At 45.0% G+C, this 20744-nt stretch overlaps 2 protein-coding genes and 1 long non-coding RNA gene across 7 annotated transcripts in view; 1 reads left to right on the forward strand and 2 right to left on the reverse strand.

The window, feature by feature from the left end:
• Positions 1-999, reverse strand: part of LOC137873582 (uncharacterized) — a 3173-nt gene extending 2174 nt beyond the window's left edge. The window contains exon 1 of the long non-coding RNA XR_011103249.1: positions 907-999. This is a non-coding gene — a long non-coding RNA (uncharacterized lncRNA). The remainder of the gene's footprint in view (positions 1-906) is intronic.
• The window catches only part of LOC137873579 (solute carrier family 41 member 3-like), a 13710-nt gene extending 5200 nt beyond the window's left edge, over positions 1-8510 (forward strand). For 3 of the 4 annotated variants that reach the window (XM_068711825.1, XM_068711822.1, XM_068711824.1), the window contains 7 exons: positions 938-1082; positions 1174-1377; positions 1641-1785; positions 1893-1972; positions 4120-4254; positions 5028-5176; positions 5281-8510. In XM_068711825.1, coding sequence (XP_068567926.1) covers positions 938-1082; positions 1174-1377; positions 1641-1785; positions 1893-1972; positions 4120-4254; positions 5028-5176; positions 5281-5460 — 1038 coding nt within the window. In that variant the 3' untranslated portion in view covers positions 5461-8510. The remainder of the gene's footprint in view (positions 1-937; positions 1083-1173; positions 1378-1640; positions 1786-1892; positions 1973-4119; positions 4255-5027; positions 5177-5280) is intronic. The other variant, XM_068711823.1, reaches the window with a different exon arrangement.
• A 94-nt stretch (positions 8511-8604) lies between these two features.
• Positions 8605-20254, reverse strand: LOC137873581 (carbohydrate sulfotransferase 11-like). 2 transcript variants are annotated; one of them, XM_068711826.1, is made up of 3 exons: positions 19888-20254; positions 12723-12802; positions 8605-10033 (listed from the first exon to the last, which is right to left on the reverse strand). In XM_068711826.1, exons 1-3 carry the CDS (start codon positions 19979-19981, stop codon positions 9188-9190), a joined length of 1020 nt encoding a protein of 339 aa, XP_068567927.1. In that variant the 5' UTR covers positions 19982-20254; the 3' UTR covers positions 8605-9187. The 2 variants fall into 2 exon arrangements, with proteins under 2 accessions (XP_068567927.1, XP_068567928.1); XM_068711827.1 differs by lacking the exon at positions 12723-12802 and having other exon boundaries at positions 19958-20254.
• Positions 20255-20744: the final 490 nt, after the last annotated feature.

Genomic DNA, 20744 nt, shown 5'->3' on the forward strand with positions numbered 1-20744 from the left:
TCCTGTTGATAACACTCTCCATAACGGCTTCAAGACAATTCAAGTAAATCCAAGAAGCTTTGCTGGCATGATGAGATCGTCCTCTCGCTTCATTAATGCAGCTCAGCCAATTAACCACACGAGGAGACAATGGAGATGGTGTCCAAATGGTAGCTAGGATAAGTTAGTGGAGCAAGTAAAAACATCATTAGGCTGATTCTTCCAGCTAGAATTTATTTTGTATTAGTTAACTACCAGTTGTACATGCAGCAGGGTAAATATTAATATAAAACAATGTGCAACCGAGGGCTGAAAAGCTAACGCTAAATGCCTGAAGCTAGCTATCCGGTAGCTATTTAAAAACATCAGATTTCATCATGTTAAAGGATGATTAGTTTAGCATTAGCACTCTATGTTCACCAGGGGTGCAGCTCATATCTAAAATGATGAATGTCTTCATCAGCCCTGCGGTAGTCTGGTGACCTGTTCAGGGTGTAGCCTGCCTTTACCCAATCGTCCGCCATGTTGCATCGCCATGTTGCATCGACATGTTTCTACAGTAGCCCAGAACAGACAAACCAAACGCTGGCTCTACAGAGGGACGTTCACGTTTTCACTTTGCCTGAAGGCAGCTGGAGTTCTTCTACTAAAGAGAGGAGTGAGCGGAGGGATGCAACCTTCAACTTCACCACAAGAGGCCACACAATCCTACACACTGCTCCTTTAAAGTCTTAGATAATATCACATTGTGTTGATTTGGTTTGACTTCATATCAAACACAGATTGCTTTTATATTTTCCACACTTTTATCATCTTACTCTAAAATTTGTATCCACTAGTTTTCTGCTATACAGTACTGTGTATAGAAGAGTGAACAGATATACAGTATGATGAGGTGTATACTGTGGATAGAAGAATGAGACTCACCCGACCCGTCTTTGCTGTCCTTGGTCCCCAGGTCCAGGCTACAGTCGTGGGCTTCCTGGCAGCTGTTGCAGCAGTGGGCCTTGGGGGTCTGACCAGGGGCAGAGTGGATGTGATCCAGGCATCTGTCCTGTGTGCCAGCAGCGTCACCACCGCTTTCATCGCTGCACTGTCTCTAGGTCAGACAAAGGCACGAGCATCAGCTGATGCACAGAGCACAAGGTAGAGGACAGCTTGTGAGCTCAGTGTGTTCTTCAACTTCTTTGTCAGGTCTGGTGATGGTGGCCGTGATTATTGGATCCAGGAAAGTGGGCATCAACCCAGATAACGTGGCCACTCCAATCGCCGCCAGCCTCGGAGACCTGGTCACTCTGTCTCTGCTGGCTGGAGTCAGCAGCCTCTTCTTCTGCTACAGAGGTCAGAGGTCACACGTTACATCAAGAGAGCCCCCCCAGGAGGGTGCAACCAAACCAGGTCAGGTTCTGTGATGTAAAACAGATAAATAGCCAGAGATTATCAAAATCAACAGCACCGTTGTGGTTGAGGAGTATTATGGGGTGTTCGGCCAGATGAGGGCAGCATAGTCTACCTTTGATTCTGTCAAAGGTCTCTTAAGACTTTCATCGTCTCTGTCGTGGAGTCTCTTGTCCGCTGTTTGCCCCCAAACATTCAAACTATTCAAACACCAATTTCTATATCATGTGAAGAGATGCATTGTGGGATACGTTGCTCTCCAGACACGTGGTACCTTCCTCCTGCGGTGTGCGGATTCTTCCTGCTCCTTCTCCCAGCGTGGGTCATTATCACCCGTCGCTCTCCACCAATCGGTGAGGTCCTAAAGTCCGGCTGGCGACCAGTCATATTGGCCATGTCCATCAGCAGGTGAGTCGATACCCCAGAATGGTTCTTCCTCTGATCATTGAAACATGTTTGATTTACATGAGTCAGTACGGTGAGGGGATCTTATCAGTGTGTGTTCTTCTTCCCAGTATCGGTGGACTGATTCTGGATAAGACAGTGAGCAATCCAAACTTTGAAGGTATGGCGGTGTTCACTCCGGTCATCAATGGTGAGTGGAAGATGAACTCCACTGAACACTTAAAGCTACAGAACATGGAGGTTTTATCTGGGTCTGTATAATACTGATGCCTGTATAAGACCTGCAACAGCAGATTAAGACCATCAGCGAGAAGATTGACTATTTCTACATTATACCATGATGCCTCTCCACGGGTCTATTGCAAAATAGAAAATAAAAAAGTGATTTACGGCACACTAAAGAGCCAGTGTTTACATTTTCGCAGGCAAGTTTGTCAGTGATTCCTTTTAACGCTAGCCGGGTAAAAGGAAGCTGGAAGAGAGGGCGTGCCCTTATTCTACCTCATGTTTCAGGGTTACGGTGGCTGAGCCTAGTTTCCTCTTTCACTTCTAAAACTAATGCACATCTAGCCAGATCAAGACTTTTACGCTACAAGGCGTTGGTGCTCATGGGAAATGTGGTCTTCATTTCTGTAAAAAGACTACAGCTTTTGTCCACAAGGGGTCGCCAAAATCAACACAAAAGGAAAGTTCCTTGGAGTTGCTCTAAACTCCATCATATATAAGCAGTGCATCAAAAGACACTGAAATACAAGTTGCATAACTAACTTTCAGAAGTATAGTTTGTTACCGTTAAATAATAATATAATACACTCAGCATAATCAGTACTTTTAGTTTGGATTCTTTAAGTATTTCTTTCTGATAATATTTGTTTTACGTGAATACTATTTCAAATGCAGGACTTTTACTTGTTATCGTATTTTGTAATAGTGTATTTGTACCTGCATGTGTATTAGGACGATAGCTCTGATTAATTTTGCCTTGAGTAAATATTATTGTGGACATAATCCCCTTAATTGAAGGGAAAACAATTAGTGAAATTTCTTCTGCATGCTTTGAGCGCTGACATGTTCTCCTGAAGGAGGAAGCAGAGCTGGGATTTGGGGTTCTGGTTTCAACAGCCTTAATCTTTTGAAGAATGACATTTAAGCTTCATAATTAGCTTAATTATTATCAGTAAAGTCAACTGGAAATTGTCGGAGCATGCGGACGGCCAGCAGCTAATCCCATTAGTATTTAAAAGTCCTCAATTTGAGCTATTAATCAATCATGAGGTGTCAAAGTGCTGCTGAAGTCAGATCTTTACTGACAGAAGTTCGCTGCATACTAAGTAGAGAGCAATAACAATGGTCTTTACATAAAGCACAAGCCTGATCAGAATGCCAACTATGCATTCACTGGCTCCCGTTGCATCTCTGCCAGCCCCAGTTCTACCAAACACTCCTGCATGGATTTGCCACCCCGGTACAGGAAGTCCATTTGCATTCCGATTCAGCGCTCTTCCCTCTTGGCCGGTTGACCAGAAACCACCAGTGGAAGAAGAATCCAGATCCGTTGCCTCAGTAAAAGTAAAAGAAACAGTCTAAAAATACTCCCTTACAAGTACAATACATGTTGACTGTATGTACTCAGAGTGTCTTCTTTCAGTGTGTTGTATTGTTATAGTACGTTCTATTGCGACGTTCTTATCACAAACAAATGTAGCATTTCAGTGTTTTTCAGCCATTTTTACACACTGGGTAGATTGTAGTATGGCATTATATGTAAGTCTGTCATATGTTTTTCTTTATGTAAAATGTTAACTAGTACCTCCAGCTGCTGGATACATGTAGTACAGTAAAATGTAGTTGTGTAGATGTATAAAGTAGCAGAACATGGGAATACTAAAGTCAATTTACTGTAGTACAATACTTAAGTACATGCACTTTCCTGCACTGCTAGTGCTGGAAGCACTGCTTTTGTCTAAATGATCCATGTGCTTCAAGTTTCTGCGAGCCAAAAGCTTTTGTTCTGCTCCTAATGAAAGCAGCCTGAGGGGCGAGAGTGTCGCAATGAAAAGTCTTCAGAGGAAAGAAAGAAAAGTCCCGTGGGACGCTGTGATTAGGATACCTGCTGAATAGATATCAAGAGTGTTTACCCTGATAGTCTGCAGAGACGTCTCAGCCTCTCGTATGGCTGCAAGATGACACATCAGCAAATACAAACAAAACTAAAAAGCTGTTATTAGCTGGAACATATTTAGATTGTTTTTGGCTCCACGCTGCCATGTTTAGCCCAATCTTCCCAGCTCTTTTAAACAGAGTTCATCAGAGCTACACTGTTCCATGTCCATGCAGGCGTCGGGGGAAATCTGGTGGCCATCCAGGCCAGCAGGATGTCCACCTACCTCCACTACTGGAGTGTTCCTGGAGCTCTCCCATTCATAATGAGTGAGAACTGTCCTGGACCCTGTGCTGCCCTCTGCTCCTCAGGTAAGACAAAGGAACCAACACAGGTGACGGTGCAGTGTACAGGTGTAGCGCTTCACCACAAATGGTTAGAATCAAGAAATGATCACCAAGTCAAGCGTGTGACGGTATTATTAATGCCACACGAAACAATGTTTGTATATCAATGAATAAAATGAAGCACTGTCTGCAGCTCTCCTGGGCTTTTTAGTCCGTTTCAGCTCATTGTTTTGTTTCCAGCAGCAAACTTTAGCAAACTAGCTCCACAAAAACAGCTGTACACTACATGCCCAGCACCAGACAACAGCTACATAAAGCTAACAGCTAGCTGGTGAATAATGTAGCGTAGCATTTAGCAGCTAACAGTATTTCACCCAAAGAGTTGGTGGAAACCAAAATAGAGCTAAACAGAGAATGAGTGTTAATCAGTATATATATAGTATAGCCTACTGCTAACTGTCAGGAAAACTACTAATGCAAATACTACGCTACAGCAAGTAGCCGGTTAGCTTAGCTTAGCATAAAGACAGGAAACAGGGGGAAGCTAGCTAGCCTGGCTCTGTCCAAATCCAGTTTGTTAGTTTGTTTAATCCGGTATAAAACAATATATAACGTGTGAACTTAACAGACACCGATAGACAGATTTAGTTAAGGCATTAACAATGCTACACATAGAACCCTCAACAGACACCAGCACACAGCAAAACACCTTGAATGCTTCTAAGAAACACAAGAACATATCTTTAGAACTGATGGGATATATACTGCTCATTACTTCTGTTTCTATGTTTATGTAGATGTGAACTCCAAATCGGCCAGAGTCCTGATCCTTCTCGTGGTCCCGGGTCACCTCCTCTTCCTGTACATCATCCACCTCCTGCAGGGAGGCCACGCCGCCATGACGCCCACCTTCATCGTCTGCTACCTGTCTGCAGCTCTGCTTCAGGTCAGATGAACCGATAAAGCTTTTGTTGCTCATTCTGCTTGAAGTTTTACACCAGTCTCATATTACGCTCATCGTAAACACATCCATCCTTTGTCATCATCCAGGTGGTGACTTTGCTGTACGTGGCCATCCTGATGGTGCGATGGCTGTGGCGAAGGGGACTGGATCCAGACAACTTCTCCATCCCCTACCTCACGGCTCTGGGTGACCTGCTGGGGACCGGTTTCTTGGCTCTGAGTTTCAGACTGATGGTGACGGTCCGTTCTACTGGGACTGGAGTTTGACACACCCTGACTACTGTTCCCCATATGCAAGAGGCCGAGACACACTTGCAAAGCTCTTTGGATATAAGAAGGAACGTGAGGGTTAATGAACACATGAGGCATTATATGTGTGCCTCAACGCTGAGCGTCCAAATGAGACAGAAAAGTATTTTTTTGTAAGCACATACATTTTTTTGTTTGCCTCAACCAGACAGAGCGGTACTGTGTGTCCAACAGCCGGTAAAGGCTAATTCAGCTAGCTAGCTAGCTTACAGCTAAAGGACAGTTTGGACATATAGTGCTGCAGGGATGACCTATTTGTGTAGGCTAACCAGAAGTTAGCATCGTGCTAGTTCCCTCCACAAAAGTCCAATGAGATTTTTCCATTAGATTTTTGATTATTGCAGGAAATCGGCTCTGTGGCTAACACAGTTTATGATGCTAACACGTTTTTGCTCAGCAAGATAATCTTCACGAATTAACCACTTTAATGGTTTCTGAAGCATGAATGCAAAATGCCAGAAGTAAAGAGCTAATGTTAGGCTACAAAAGACACATGCATGCATGACTTCACCTCACAACCACTCGGCTACAGGTGGACTAGTGATGACGTTTAGCTTTTAGCCACGTTACCAACCAGCTTTTTTAAGAATGAGCAAATTCACGACTTTAATATTTACTAACTGTCTTTAGTTAGTAGGTTACTCTGTTAGTAGGTTACGCTGTTTGTAGGTTACACTGTTAGTAGGTTACTCTGTTAGTAGGTCACACTGTTAGGGTTACACTGTTAGTAGGTTACACTGTTAGTAGGGTTACGCTGTTAGTAGGTTACGCTGTTAGTAGGGTTACGCTGTTAGTAGGTTACGCTGTTAGTAGGTTACACTGTTAGTAGGGTTACGCTGTTAGTAGGTTACACTGTTAGTAGGTTACGCTGTTAGTAGGGTTACGCTGTTAGTAGGTTACGCTGTTAGTAGGTTACGCTGTTAGTAGGTTACGCTGTAAGTAGGTTACACTGTTAGTAGGGTTACGCTGTTAGTAGGTTACGCTGTTAGTAGGTTACGCTGTTAGTAGGTTACACTGTTAGTAGGTTACGCTGTTAGTTGGTCACACTGTTAGTAGGGTTACACTGTTAGTAGGTCACACTGTTAGTAGGTTACACTGTTAGTAGGTTACGCTGTTAGTTGGTCACACTGTTAGTAGGGTTACACTGTTAGTAGGTCACACTGTTAGTAGGTTACACTGTTAGTAGGTTACACTGTTAGTAGGTTACGCTGTTAGTAGGTTACACTGTTAGTTGGTCACACTGTTAGTAGGGTTACACTGTTAGTAGGTTACACTGTTAGTAGGTTACACTGTTAGGTTACGCTGTTAGTAGGTTACACTGTTAGTAGGTCACGCTGTTAGTAGGTCACACTGTTAGTAGGTCACACTGTTAGTAGGTTACACTGTTAGTAGGGTTACGCTGTTAGTAGGTCACACTGTTAGTAGGTTACACTGTTAGTAGGTTACACTGTTAGTAGGTTACGCTGTTAGTAGGGTTACGCTGTTCATAGGTTACACTGTTAGTAGGTTACACTGTTAGTAGGTTACACTGTTAGTAGGTTACACTGTTAGTAGGGTTACGCTGTTAGTAGGGTCACACTGTTAGTAGGTTACACTGTTAGTAGGTTACGCTGTTAGTAGGTTACACTGTTAGTAGGTTACACTGTTAGTAGGGTCACACTGTTAGTAGGTTACACTGTTAGTAGGTTACGCTGTTAGTAGGTTACACTGTTAGTAGGTTACGCTGTTAGTAGGTTACACTGTTAGTAGGTTACACTGTTAGTAGGTTACGCTGTTAGTAGGGTTACACTGTTCGTGGGGTTACGCTGTTAGTAGGTTACATAACTAGTGTGAACATTTATAAAGTTCTGCTCGTATGTGAGTCTCTAGCTACTGTAGCTATCTTGAAAGGTAAATAAGCTGGCTGACAGATGGATGGCAGCTAAGCAGTAGCTAACTAAGTTAGCTGCCTAACTTCTTATTTGAGAGCTACTCAGCAAAAGCATTATAATCAATGTTTCTTTTGTTCTAATAAAAAGTGCTCTTAAATGTTTTGACTTAGCAGCACAACTGCATGTAGAAGATGTAATGGTAAAGAGTAATAGCTGACATGCTCATGACTATAAACCAGCTGATAGCATGCCATCAAATGAGATAAGGCACACTGACCAACAAAGTCATACATTCAATATTTTTAATTTAAAAGGTGCAGAAGTTTCTTGCAGAGGAAATGAGTAAAACAGGTGCACTTGTGTTTGAAAAAAGAAAGCTCAGGATTCAGACACAACTCTTAACAGCGTACTGTAGATTGAATGAACAAAGAGGCTCAAAATAGAAAGAACCAGATGAGGAGACGTTTGGACTTATTTTGCACTTACACAGCACACGGTGGTCTACAGTTGTACTGATCCCTGGTGGCACTGGTCTCAATACCACGCAGCATGGCTCTGTAGACACAACATATGGGAATACCATAGAACCGCTGCACTGTCACTGTTGACACATCTGTACACCTATTGTCAGCTCTTCATGTTAGATGGCAAATGATTGTATTAGGCAATAATTATATATAACTGAGTGTAAATGTATATGAACACAACTCAGATGCTGCACCGTCTTGATGAATGCTAGATTTTATCTGGTTTGTTTTGCGTAGGTTTGTGCCTTTAGACCGTGAGAAGCCTTCAGTTTGCCGTTTTCTACTGGCGCTTTATTCTTTGTGCAGCACAGTGCCACCGAGTATAGCCTGTTGTACTCCATGTTAGTATGTGTTACAGGTATTGACAATACAGACGTTTCTTTGTGCTCTTTTTGTGAACAAGTGACTTAGTATGCATCTCTCTGTATGGGGCATTTTAAATAGTTTGATATGCACTTTTCTGATCAGAAAATAGCATCCAAAGATGGAAACAATTCCATTTTCGCAGCGACATCAAGCTCAACTGGACTCGTCTCTGACCTTTGTAAGAACTTCTAGATGACAGCTTTGCAGCTATGATTTGCAAAAGAAATAAAAGACTGACATATAAGTGGGATATCTGTACAGAGTGTCAAGTATAAACGTATCACCACTATATATATACATATATATAGTGGTATACATATTCAAATCAAGAAACCAACTCTCGCTGAAATGCATTTATTTGAAAATTGTGAGAGAAACTACGGATCTATTTTGGTTTGTCTGACTTTGTGGAGTCAGCAATAACACAATAAATAAAGACAATGTCATTGTTACACAAAAATCTCTTCCTACAGCACAAAACAATAAACAGTCACAGTTTACAAAAGTTGTCCTCGTCCGCTGAGGTCCAAGATAAGGCCCACGACCAGAGGCACGTACGTTTGGACACATTCGCTGTCTGAACACCATTTCAATACTTTCATTAAGCTACGGCAGATTACATTTGTCGTGTGAAGTACACGTTTGAAACAGCAATGGCGAAATTAAATTAAACCAAAAGTTGAACTGTATTTCACACTTTCAAAGGCTGGATCACCATTTACGGTAAAATATCATGTGCCTTCTTTTGGCAACAAGTGTCACTTTGTGATGAAGTGTCCTCTCCTGTTTGTATCTTCTGCAGTCTGTAAAAATCTATTTCCTTTGGAGCTCTAAGCAGTATACATCTCCAACAGTATCAGCAGTGTAAGGAGACAGAGGGACACTTAGAAGTCCAGTCCGTGGATGAGCGACGTCCCAGCCTCATCTAAACGTGAGGTAGGCTGGTATTGAGTAGTTGAAGAGCAGGAAGTCCATGCGATAGAGGTTGTACAGCTTCTTCTGGTAGAAGGGGCTGATGTTGTGGAAGAACTGGGCCGCCATGTCTCCGGTAGTCCTGGTGCTCTTGGATGAGGCGGGGAAGCTGACCTGGTCCTCCACCCCGGCCAGCTGTAGCACGTAGCGGGAGTCCTGCTCCAGCGTCTCGTATTTACCCACCACGTCGTAGTGGATGAGGCAGGGGTGGCACAGCGAATGCACCCGCTCCCAGTGCTCGTTGAACGGCTCCTCGCGCTGGGTCGCCGGGTCCACAAGGTAATACACAAACTCCTCGAAGGAGACGTCGTTCCCTCTCTCCAGAGCCTCCGGCTGTGGGTCCGGCCTGTGCCGCCGCACAATCTTTGTGCCGTATCGTTTATGAAAGGCGGTATTGTAGCTCCGCGTGAATTTGTTGCGGTACGCGGACACCAGCCGCTCGAAGGGCTCACGCACGAAGACAAACTTCAGGTAGGAGCGCAGCCGCTGGTTGATCTGCGAGGTGGAGTACTCCGACAGGGTGCGCAGGTTTCCCGGGATGTGGGCCTCGTTGGCGGGGATCGCCAGTGGGTCTTGGAGGGACCCGGCGACCCCCGTCAGAACCATGAGCACCCGCTTCCAGTTGGTGCAAGCCACTTTGGGCACGTAGCAGTACAGCAAGCCGTGCTGGTCGTCCACGATGACGTGCTTCAGGTCCTCGGGGATGAGGACTCTGCGTTTGCGGGTGTAGGACCGGCAGGCTTCTTCTAACACCTCCCGTCGGCCCTGATGGATCGCCTGTACTGCTGACTCCACCTACAGGGAGAAGGGAAATGAATTATCAGTAAGAAAACCTGAATTACTAGTCTACTTTTAAAGGAAAATTCTTTAAAGCTGCATTCTCTCTAGTGTCCATCAAGGGGCGACTCCTCTGGTTGTATAGAAGTCTTAGAGAAGATGACTCTCCTTCTCTCTTGATGTATTACCTCAGTAAACATTGTGAACATGAGACATCCTGGTGCGTTGTGCTGGTGATGAAGCCTGGAGCCGCTAGCTTCAAGCAGAGATGAGGAGCATGCTGCAGAGGTCTGGTAATCTCACGTCTTTTTAGTTTTAAACTTGTAGTCTTAACTAACCGACGCCGATCCCTTGAGGCAGTTCATCAGACTTCACACAGCTCCCTGTGGAGACACTCTGGGCTTTATACGACTTGTTCACAGATGCAGTAGGACTCCCCAAGACGGGTAAACAGACTTTGATCAAACTTTGTGGATTTTAAATATTTGCGACAAGAGAAAAGCTCAAAGTTAGCCAAGTGGAGCAGACGCCCTGCATATTGCCAAGAACCTACTACGTTCCCAGAGTAATTCTATTGACAGATATAGACAGGGTCCATCCCCTGACGTCCGCATCCCTCCTCGATAGAATCACGGGTCAGCCGGTTCAGCTCGGCCTCCTCGTGGCACAGACTCCTTATTTACTCCTTTCATTACTCAGCCTGGCTCACCGCTGCAGCGGTCGGAGCCCCGAGTCTCTCCGTTTGACTCGCTGCCCGACACTGTGTGTGGCTCCGTGTTTAGTGGCAGACATCGGATCATCAAGGACACACCGGGACCGGGCCAAAGACCGGGCCAACCCTCACCCCTCTCGCTAGCAGCCGGTTGTGTACTCCACGTTTACTCTCGGGACTTTAATCCCTTCATGTGAGCAATATGCAGGATTCTAGAGGATATTAAAAAAGCCTCCAGGATGCACCACAAGACAGAACATGCCATTCAAAGATAACGCCAAAGCCTTCCTGAGAATGTTCAGCACATACACACGGGTCAAATGTAGAGAAAAGCTGCACTTGAGCCATTCACATCAAATCCATACGTCCTGTTTGCCCTGGAGGGTAGTCTGTGCAGGATGCTCTGCAAGCAGTGTGAAGAAGAAAGAATCCGGCAGAATGTCTTATCCTACGCTTTGAAATGACATTAAAGAGCACTCCAATCACACAAGGTGTTTCGCTGCAGTTTCATTCGTCTGTCGCGGTTTCACTTTTCCATTTTAAATTCACTTTCATTGTTCTCATCAACATTGTTATATAAAAAAATAAATTAAAAATAAAAATAAATCCACAGCACAGGACCAGCCCAGCACCAAACGGGCCACAGTCTGGTGAACACGGCGGAGCGTTTAACAGCTGAAGAGACAAATATTACAATCTAAGGGGAACAAGACAGACAGACACATCCAGACACTGAATGCTGCTTCCTGTTGCCGACGCGACCAATGAGATCCCACGGTGATCACATGGTCACTCTATCTAGTGATAGATCTACAGATCTATCTACGGCGTGTTCCGCTGTCCCACAGTAGCCAAAGATACATAAAGGCAGCTTAAAATTCAATATCAGTGATGCAACTGAGATTTGAATCTGAAGGGAAACATATTGAGAGTTTTAAAAAGTATATCTTGTTTTAAATGAAACACAATGTGTTCTATTTAGCTCCAAACGTCTTCATTAATTAAAACCATTGATAACTTTATTATATTGAACCAATGGAGCTGAATTCATTTTGTTTGGGGGGGGGGGGCGTTTAAGTGGAAAGTAACAGAGGAAATATCACAAGCAATTAAAAAGTAAATGATGCCTTCTGGAGCTGGTTTGTTTGCTGGCATGCTGACCTTCCTCCTCCTCCTCCTCCTCCTCCTCCTTACAGGGAGCTTTAACTGGGAGCAGCTGTTGCAGCTCTGCGGGTTCACAGATGGAGGATAAAGTGACTATTCGGAGCTCCACCCAGCGGGAGGAACAAATGTGCAATTCCATCTGATTTCCCCTTTTCCTTCTCGGCCAACTCGTGTACTGTAGTCACATGACGGCGTCTGATCGGACGTCTCAAGGAGTCCAGAGGCTGGTATGACGTCAGTATTAAAATCTATACTTTTCTCATAACTTTCACTCCAGTGAAACTGTATCTTTACTGGTCACCTGGTGCTCTATAAGAGGAGCAATAAAGCTCCTCTCTCCCTCTGACAGCCTGATAGTTGAGCAATCTATTCTGTTCTGAACAACCCTCTCAATCCTTGCATACAGTGATGTACTATAGGACAGCAGAAGTCAGCAAAGCAAGGCTGAAGGCGCCGGTAGACTTCACCAGTCAGTCAGTCAGTCATCCCTGTCGTAGGCTACACAGACTCACTGCATGCTGTCCCACAGCACTCAAACAACTGCTCACGTCATTATTTATATGCTGTATGTTGTCTATACATGAACAAAATACTTCTCTTGCTCACATCAAAGGCAGCTCTTAAATCACGCAGCTCTTAATTGTCTAAAGTCAGACGGCGCCGGTTCAAAACATTAAATCCTCCTCAATAAATGTCAGCGCTGTAATTCAACAAAGATGGCCGACCTTTCTTCTTCTTTCTGCCGGATGAATCAGAGCAACTGTACATGGAAAATATCACAAAGATGGAGACATCTCAAAGACTAGGGACGGTTTGCATTGACGGACTGACCTGCTCGCCGTCATAGAGCGTCTGGAGAGGACTCCGCCGAGACTTCTGCCCACTGCTTCTTTCACCGACGGGCTCCGAGGCTGAGGAACCAGAACACATCTGTCATGAGATCATCGGACTGAGAGAGCTTCCAAAGAAAACCCTGTTACCTTAAACAGACTCAGCATAAGGTAATGACCCATAACAGTGCATTATGACACAACAGCACTGACTGTTTATTCAACTCAACAAAGGTCCACAAAGAAGAAACACAAGCTGAAGAAAAGGAGAGAAGTTAGAAGACGAGAACATGAGTAAACAATGCAAATATGCACACACCATTGACTATCAGGCAAAATATTCCTTTCAATTCATACTGAAAGCAATTATTTGGGATATGCACTTATTTAACTCACCAAGAGTTAGATGTGAAGATCGATATGACTCTCATACCGACCAGCACCTCTAGAGCTCGCCAGTTACCACTAACTCAACATGTCTGTGTTAAGCTAAGCTAAGCACAAACCAGCTACCGGCTGCACTGTCACTGTTGCGTCATGCATTGAGCGGTCAGACAGATATCGATCATTTCATCTGAAACTGAATACCCTGAAGTGGTCTTCAGACAAAAGCCTTGTTGAAAGTGGTTTCATGTCTTCATTAAAACAATACATTGCAGAACTTTACGAAACATTTAACATGACTCATTTTCCAGTCGTCCATCGAGATGACTCTTGAACGTATTTGGTTCTGGGCCTGAGGCTCAATTCACAGACGGTAAACACACACAAGCTCCAGAGCAATGCACGCCAATGCTTACTCAGTAGAACTGAAGAGACATCTGCAAAACACGGACCTGAATCTGCGAGTTGGGGATCGGCAACGGTTCAACTTCACAGTCATTCTGCAGCGTCATCATTCAAACTAATGTAAAAGTCCCATTTACTCCAGAATGTGTTCAATGCTTTCAAATAGCCTCATTAAATAATCCATACCCACGCTGCACTTCATGCAGACATTAAGCTCCAGAATTGCCGAGGCAGCAAAAACATACATCATCTCTATGCAACTGAATTTACAAGTACATGGAACTTAATGCTAATTAGAGACATTCATTCAGGGGCCCAATGACGACAAGAGAGGGGTGTCACAATGTGGAGCCTACAGGAAGACCATGTCTCTGTGTGTGTGTGTGTGTGTGTGTGTGTGTGTGTGTGTGTGTGTGTGTGCTTCTTTTCACACTGAGGTGGGATCGGGTCAGTCATGTGTGCCAAGCAGCTTATGAGCTGTAAACCCACTGACACACAATGAGACATGTACAGTATTGAATGTGCAGTTTGTGACCAGACTACTGAGGTAATGAATGAATGAATGAATGAATGAATGAGTAAATGAAACAAAGTAGATCTTATAAGTTTTCAATTTAAAATGACTACCAACTGCTTTCTATCCATCACAGTGGACAGTTTGGTCTAACGTTGTTGGAAACTCCAACAGCCAAATGAATCCATGTTTGTTTAGTTAACCATAAAGTGAGCTATGCTTTAGGGGCGGGGTTTACTGTGATTGACAGGTCGCTGCCACTACCAGAGCCGTATCCGGCGTCTCTACGTCACTCCTCCACATTCCAAATATGGCAACTTCCTCCCATTGGTTGCAAAAAAGCCAAGATGGCGACGGCCGTGAAATAGAGACTCGAGGCTTCATAACGGCGGTCCACAAACCAGTGGGTGACGTTTAGTTCACACGTGTATTCAGGTAGTTGGACCATCAACAGCTGTCTTATACCTGTGCTTGGGAACCTGTTTCTGTCTTTCTATTGGTTGAGGCTTTGGTGGCAACAGAGAAATCCAGAGGCTCAGCCTCGGTCAAGGACAAATCATCAGTCGCTGCTGACGGGCTTAACCGTCCGCAACACCTTTAATCTGCACACGCCCCAAGAGTACCACCTCTGGATTCCACCTGGCTTCAGCTGCGGCCACCGGATCTAACCGCAGTCACTCCAGACGATGCTCGTGAAACCACTGGACTCGCCGCAGCGTGTTCCAGAAGTCAAAAATACAGGAACACAGCAATCCAACGTTCCAACGCGGCTTTATCGGCCCGTCTTTCTGAAGACATCACCACTTCCTTGTGGAAACTACCGGTGATTCATGAAAACATTTCCAACACCACCACTCTCAAAGCCATCTCTTCTGCCCTCTCAAATGAATCACCAGACAGCAGAGGTAACGTCTGACATCACTTTGGAACTGACAAATACCTGGCAACAAGCCGCAACAAGCCGAGATGGCACATCGGCCGGCCTGAAAGAGTGCATTGTGTGTCGCCACTCCCTCTGCTCATGTGGCATTACTCGGCCAAGAGAGGACATTTATAATCCCAAAGTTTCTTATTAGGTATTTAACAATGAGCCAGATGGAAATGCCAGGGAATTGATCGGATTCAATTGTGGAAGCTGAACAGCTGGATATCGGGACAGTGCGCATTGTGAAGACGTTGGAGGCCTGTATTTTTGACGCTTGCAGAAGAAATGAAGTGCCTCCACAAGTGAAGACGACTTCTAAAGCTGTGGGCTCAAATCATGGGCTATTCTAGCCGAACACTATCTCAGCTGTTAGCTCGAATTCCTCCACTGAGGAGATTCACCGACCCACCTACGGCCTACTCAAAGGAAGGAGCAGTGCTGTTGGTTTAACCCAGTCGAGACCCAAAACCCCGCAGCATTCCTCCTGGTTCGCACAGAACCGAGGCCTTTGGAAATGTAAAAGATAGAAAGGCCGATGTGTGTTCCTCCTGTCCGGGCCATAAACGGAGCTCTGTGTTTAGGTCCCACTGAGGACCCCCCCCCCCCCCCCGGCCTCTCCTGCCAAAGAGCAGCTTTACTGAGAGACTCACTGTACAAGAGGAAAGCCTGATCCTTTTAGGCCACAAATGTGTGCGTAAAGGGTGTAAAGGCAGAGTCGTGTGGGTGGTGGAGTGTCCGTTTATTGACTCTTTGATGAATGCATGCAGATGTGAGATATGATTCTTCCTGATCCAGTCACATGTTCCGGCACACCTGCAATCACAAAGTCGCAACTGCAAAAATGTCTCCAAACTAACTAATAAAAAGAACTGACATGCTGTAAGATAAGCAGGAGCGGTGTCCTCTGCTCTCTCTGGATCCTTTCCCATGTTTAAATAATTAACTGGAGAGTTGCTTGCATGCCAAACTCTGCTCTACTCTCTGTCAACATGTGCCTTGAACACCCGTCCCACTTTAAACGCCCCTTTACCACCTGAGAAACAGACAAACATCTGGCTTTTGTGTTCAGTGAGTAAAGCTCACCACCAGCATTCATCCCCCGAGACAAATGACTGAGCAGGAGTCACGGGAATTCATCGGCTCCAGCTCCAATCAGCAGAGATGGAAACATGACACCCGGACGGTCGCGCCTCTATTCTGCTGCGATGCCTTGTGACGTGCCTCTGGGATTTGGACAATTATTATGACGCATAAACTGACAAAACATACGTTTTATCTGCTCTCCTGAAAGCCGCGAGACAACAGTGATTTCATCACGCTGATCGTTGACAACACAACCATATAAAACTCATGTTCCGTCTTAGTCTTTTCTTAGAGTTTGAAAAAGAGGCCGAATAAGTAACAGATCTGCCCAATCCTGCCCCGGCAAACCGCGACGTCGAACGTGACACAACCGGAAAAACAACAAAACAAAAACAAAACGGAAAGGCCACTGAAGTGCAAAGGGGAAGGAGTCTATCTCTTGTCTTCAGTGTGTTTTACTGTCATTCTGGTGGGAGGTATGATGAGGGTTTAGCAGCCTGTGAAGAAGCACTTAGGCACAGCGCTACGTTTAGCTACATGCTAACGTCAGTTGACCACCTCAGTTTATGTTGCATTCACACTCTGCCAACACATGATTGGAGTCAGAGTCAATGAGTTGGGAGCCATTGTTACAAGAAGGTAACCCCCCCCCCCACTGCTAACCTTAGCGTTAATCCATTTACATTGCTTCCACTAGCCGTATTTGTTGCGTTACGCGTTGGAGGCGTCTCGTTAACAAGTGAAGTGACTGACGCCATCTTCGAGGCTCGTTTAGGGCCTCGAGTCAAGCCCAGACAAGGAAGGTATGAGCTGTGCGTACCTCTCCAGTACAGTAGCTCCAAGGAACAAAAATATGTTCTGCTTGTAATTATATAGCAGGAACTAGCTGCCAGATAACCATCAACTCACATCTGTATTTGTAAATGTTACTGGCAACATGTACAGCAGTGCCCCTGGGTTATATTCACAGGAGAAGATCCTGACAACGCAATAAAACACCCCACATTCCAGACCGCACTGCCCCATGCCCCCTCCTCAGTCCTTTATAGAGGAAACACAGCTGCCCTGGTCGTTAGGACGCCCCACATTGGAAGAAAACCTCATCCTGATGAATCCAAAATCCTTGTAATTCTCAAAGAGTGACAAAAATCAAAGATGAGTCAAGACAATGACTCCGTATTGGAAACGAGGGGAATGAAGTCAGACCAACGGGGAGATTTTGCACTTGAGAGGTAAAAAGTCACGACTGGTCAAAGAGGTCGTTTTTGGCATTGTAGGAGGCGCCTCATGTTCTGTAAAAGTACTATTTCCATCCTCGGTGTCCATGACAGTGCAGCATACACAACATGTAAAGTAAACCCACTCTGCAACTCTGCAATTATCCTAAACTTAGAGTTGCACTGCGAACGCTGTGTGCAAAAAGAGCACCAATTAAAAGACAAGACAAAAGAAAATGAGTGCAAATCTACAATGACAATGGAAACTTTTGTACAAAGGTGGATCTCTGTTACATTGTACCTTGGAGTTTAAACATACATATATATATATATATATATATATATATATATATATATATATATATATATATATATATGTATACACAGTATATATGTGTGTGCATGTACATATTAGTGCTATTACTTGGTCATGTGTCTTGTTCTTTGCATGTCAGGGACTGTTCTATTTTGTTAGAAATGTAACAGAAAAGAGAACGACATGACAGACTGACACGGTGTTACTCTGACCCGGCGGTGCGTTCCGTTGTGACGTGGCTGCTCACTTAAATATAGTCTTTGAACAAACAACACGACCTCTAGCCCAGATGGAGCGAGAGAGGAGGAGGTGGAGGTGTTCTAAATGCAAATAGGACGGAGCGGCTGCATATCTGAAACTAATTTAAACTGATTTAAAGCTTTATGGATGAAACATGAGATACATTTGAGCCGTTCGACAGTCCCAGAGGCAACCTCTTAAATGTTAAATAATCACCTTCAGATGTTCCAGTCACTATGACTACGTCCACTTCTTACTACGTCCACTTCTTACTTACAGTCTACGGTCACAACTTGTGACTTTGGATACTGCAGGAAGTTTCACTCCCGAGGTCGTTAATACCACGAGAGGACGGCGTTCACATGGACAGTTGTGGTGAACGGTAAACACGACCCCATAGGAAGGCACCATTTGGCCTGAATGCAATGCAGCCATTGATAACACCATCAACTACACCCGTTTCTCCTGCCGTTACACGTAAACCTGTCTTTAAAAAAGCCTTTTCTTATCGACTACAATGAATGGGCAAAATAAAAACAGCTCAGAGACAATAGAGTTTAAATAAACTTTTGAATGTCTCTCTATCAGAGAGAAAGCGGTGTGTTCAAGGACCATTTAAAACAGAGGACAATAACAGACAAAGCATCAGCACACAAAACCTCCTGGAACGCATCGGGCGCTGATGAGCAGCACGACCATCCAGAGCGGTTTGTTATTTAACCTCGAATGCTTTCCATAGCGCCCAAAAATGTGCTTCTGTGGTTTAACGGCACATTTCAAGCGAATCCTTTTTCCGCGGTATGATGGGATGGAATCTGCTCCACATGAGGCCGGTCTTTCATGGATTCCTAACAGCCCTAAACGGTCTCACATCACACGTACATCCAGCACTGACTGACCTCCCTCTTAAAAAGCCCAAACGCTCCACACAGTACGGGCTATATGAGCTGTTTCTTTGGCCCGGGTGTAGCTCGGCATGTCTGAATGAGGCCATTGTGTGCGGCGCAGAGAGGGGGGACCCTGGAAGAGGTTGGAAACAGACCTCGACGAGGGCCGACCGACTCCGAGCCGCAACCTCACCGAGCCTTCCTCCAGGAAACGCTCCGCTAATCAGTTTGGTGATGAAACCGTTCCCCCCCCACCGAGATCCAGGGGTAAAACCCAGGACAGCAGGGTGGGAGGGTGGAGAGGACGGACGTGATTGGAGGGGAGGAAGGACGTACTGTACCGGGACACACACACACACACACACACACACACACACACACACACACAGGGATTCAATGAAGACACACACACACACACACACACACAGGGATTCAATGAAGACACACACACGCACACACACACACACACACACACACAGGGATTCAATGAAGACACACACACACACACACACACACACACACACACACACACACACAGGGATTCAATGAAGACACACACACGCACACACACACACACACACACACACACACACACACACACAGGGATTCAATGAAGACACACACACACACACACAGGGATTCAATGAAGAGACACACACACACACACACACACACACACACAGGGATTCAATGAAGACACACACACACACGCACACACACACACACACACACACACACACACACGCACACACACACACACACAGGGATCCTCCGTTATGATGTGAAGTTCTCACACTCCCTCCATTCAGCACACACACACATCTGATTACTGCTGTAGTACATAACATTCATAAAACATATACATAATTATACAATGACAACTTGTTCAAAAGGCCAAAGCGATGCAGTTTTTAAATATTAGTCTCAGTGTAGACACGTCTGGTCTCTTACAGGAACTCTCTGGATTCAGAGGAGAACACTTGAACACTTAAACACTTGAACACTTGAACACTTGAGCACTTGAACACTTCTCAGCAGAGGGTTGGTGATAAACTAACGGGATCAACTGTCATGTCTAAACTTCTTGACTGTATTCGGTGGAGGTCTTTCCTTCCCTACACATCTGTGTTGGTGTATTCCAGAAGAAGACCAGATGTTCAGATGTTCTAGTGCAGACGGAATGAAGGGTGCTCACCTGGCTTCAGGCTGCTGTTAAAGTAGAGGAGGACCATAATGAAACACCCCAGACTCAACGCGAAACCCACCCGGGTGACTTTGGGTTTCCTCATCCTGACTCTTGGGGAGCGACCGAGGAGCCGAGCCGGATCCTGCCAGCTGGGTTCATGCGAAAAACGAGCAGTGTTCTGGGGGGGGCTCGATCACCGATAGGAGCATCGATCCGGCTCGCTGAGCATTCCCGCTCCGCGTCCCGCTGCACATCCTCGGTGGTCCAGCCCGAGAACACGCGAGCCTCGCTGCAGGACTCCACCGGTCCGCCGTGTTATCGTTACTTTGTCTCGTTTAGTTACTGTAACGTGACTGTAACGTGACTGTGCGCCGGCTCGGACAAACTGGAACAGAGTGAACATTACTGTCAGTGTGTGAGCAAGGCTCTGTTTGTGTAGGGGGGGGGGGGGGGGGGGGGGTCCACTTGTTAACCCCTTTCTCCCCAAACACTACAACACTAAAGCACTACCTGCAGCGCTGCACAGAGTCAAGAAGAGAGAGATCCGGTTGGACCTTTCAAAGTAAAACTCCTATAGGTGTATATATAAATATATATATACTGTATAATACTGTATGTATAATACTGTATATTTAGTAGGGGGAACATGTCTACTACGTCAGTATTTGTATGCTGCAGGTGCACACACACATTCCTGTAGATGTTTGGTCTGTTTTAATGTAGACATGAAGACTGTGGTCTAGAGGTAAAGATTACATTCATCTGAACAGGTTAAGAAATGATCTTGTCTACGTCATTATAATGACAAAAGTATCTAATCATTATGAAATATTAAGTCATAATTATGAAATATTAAGTCATAACTA

The sequence above is a fragment of the Cebidichthys violaceus genome, unplaced genomic scaffold (genome assembly GCF_023349555.1).
Source record: "Cebidichthys violaceus isolate CVI_PGR_0920_01 unplaced genomic scaffold, fCebVio1.0.p SCAF_17, whole genome shotgun sequence".
NCBI classification, from domain to species: domain Eukaryota; kingdom Metazoa; phylum Chordata; class Actinopteri; order Perciformes; family Stichaeidae; genus Cebidichthys; species Cebidichthys violaceus.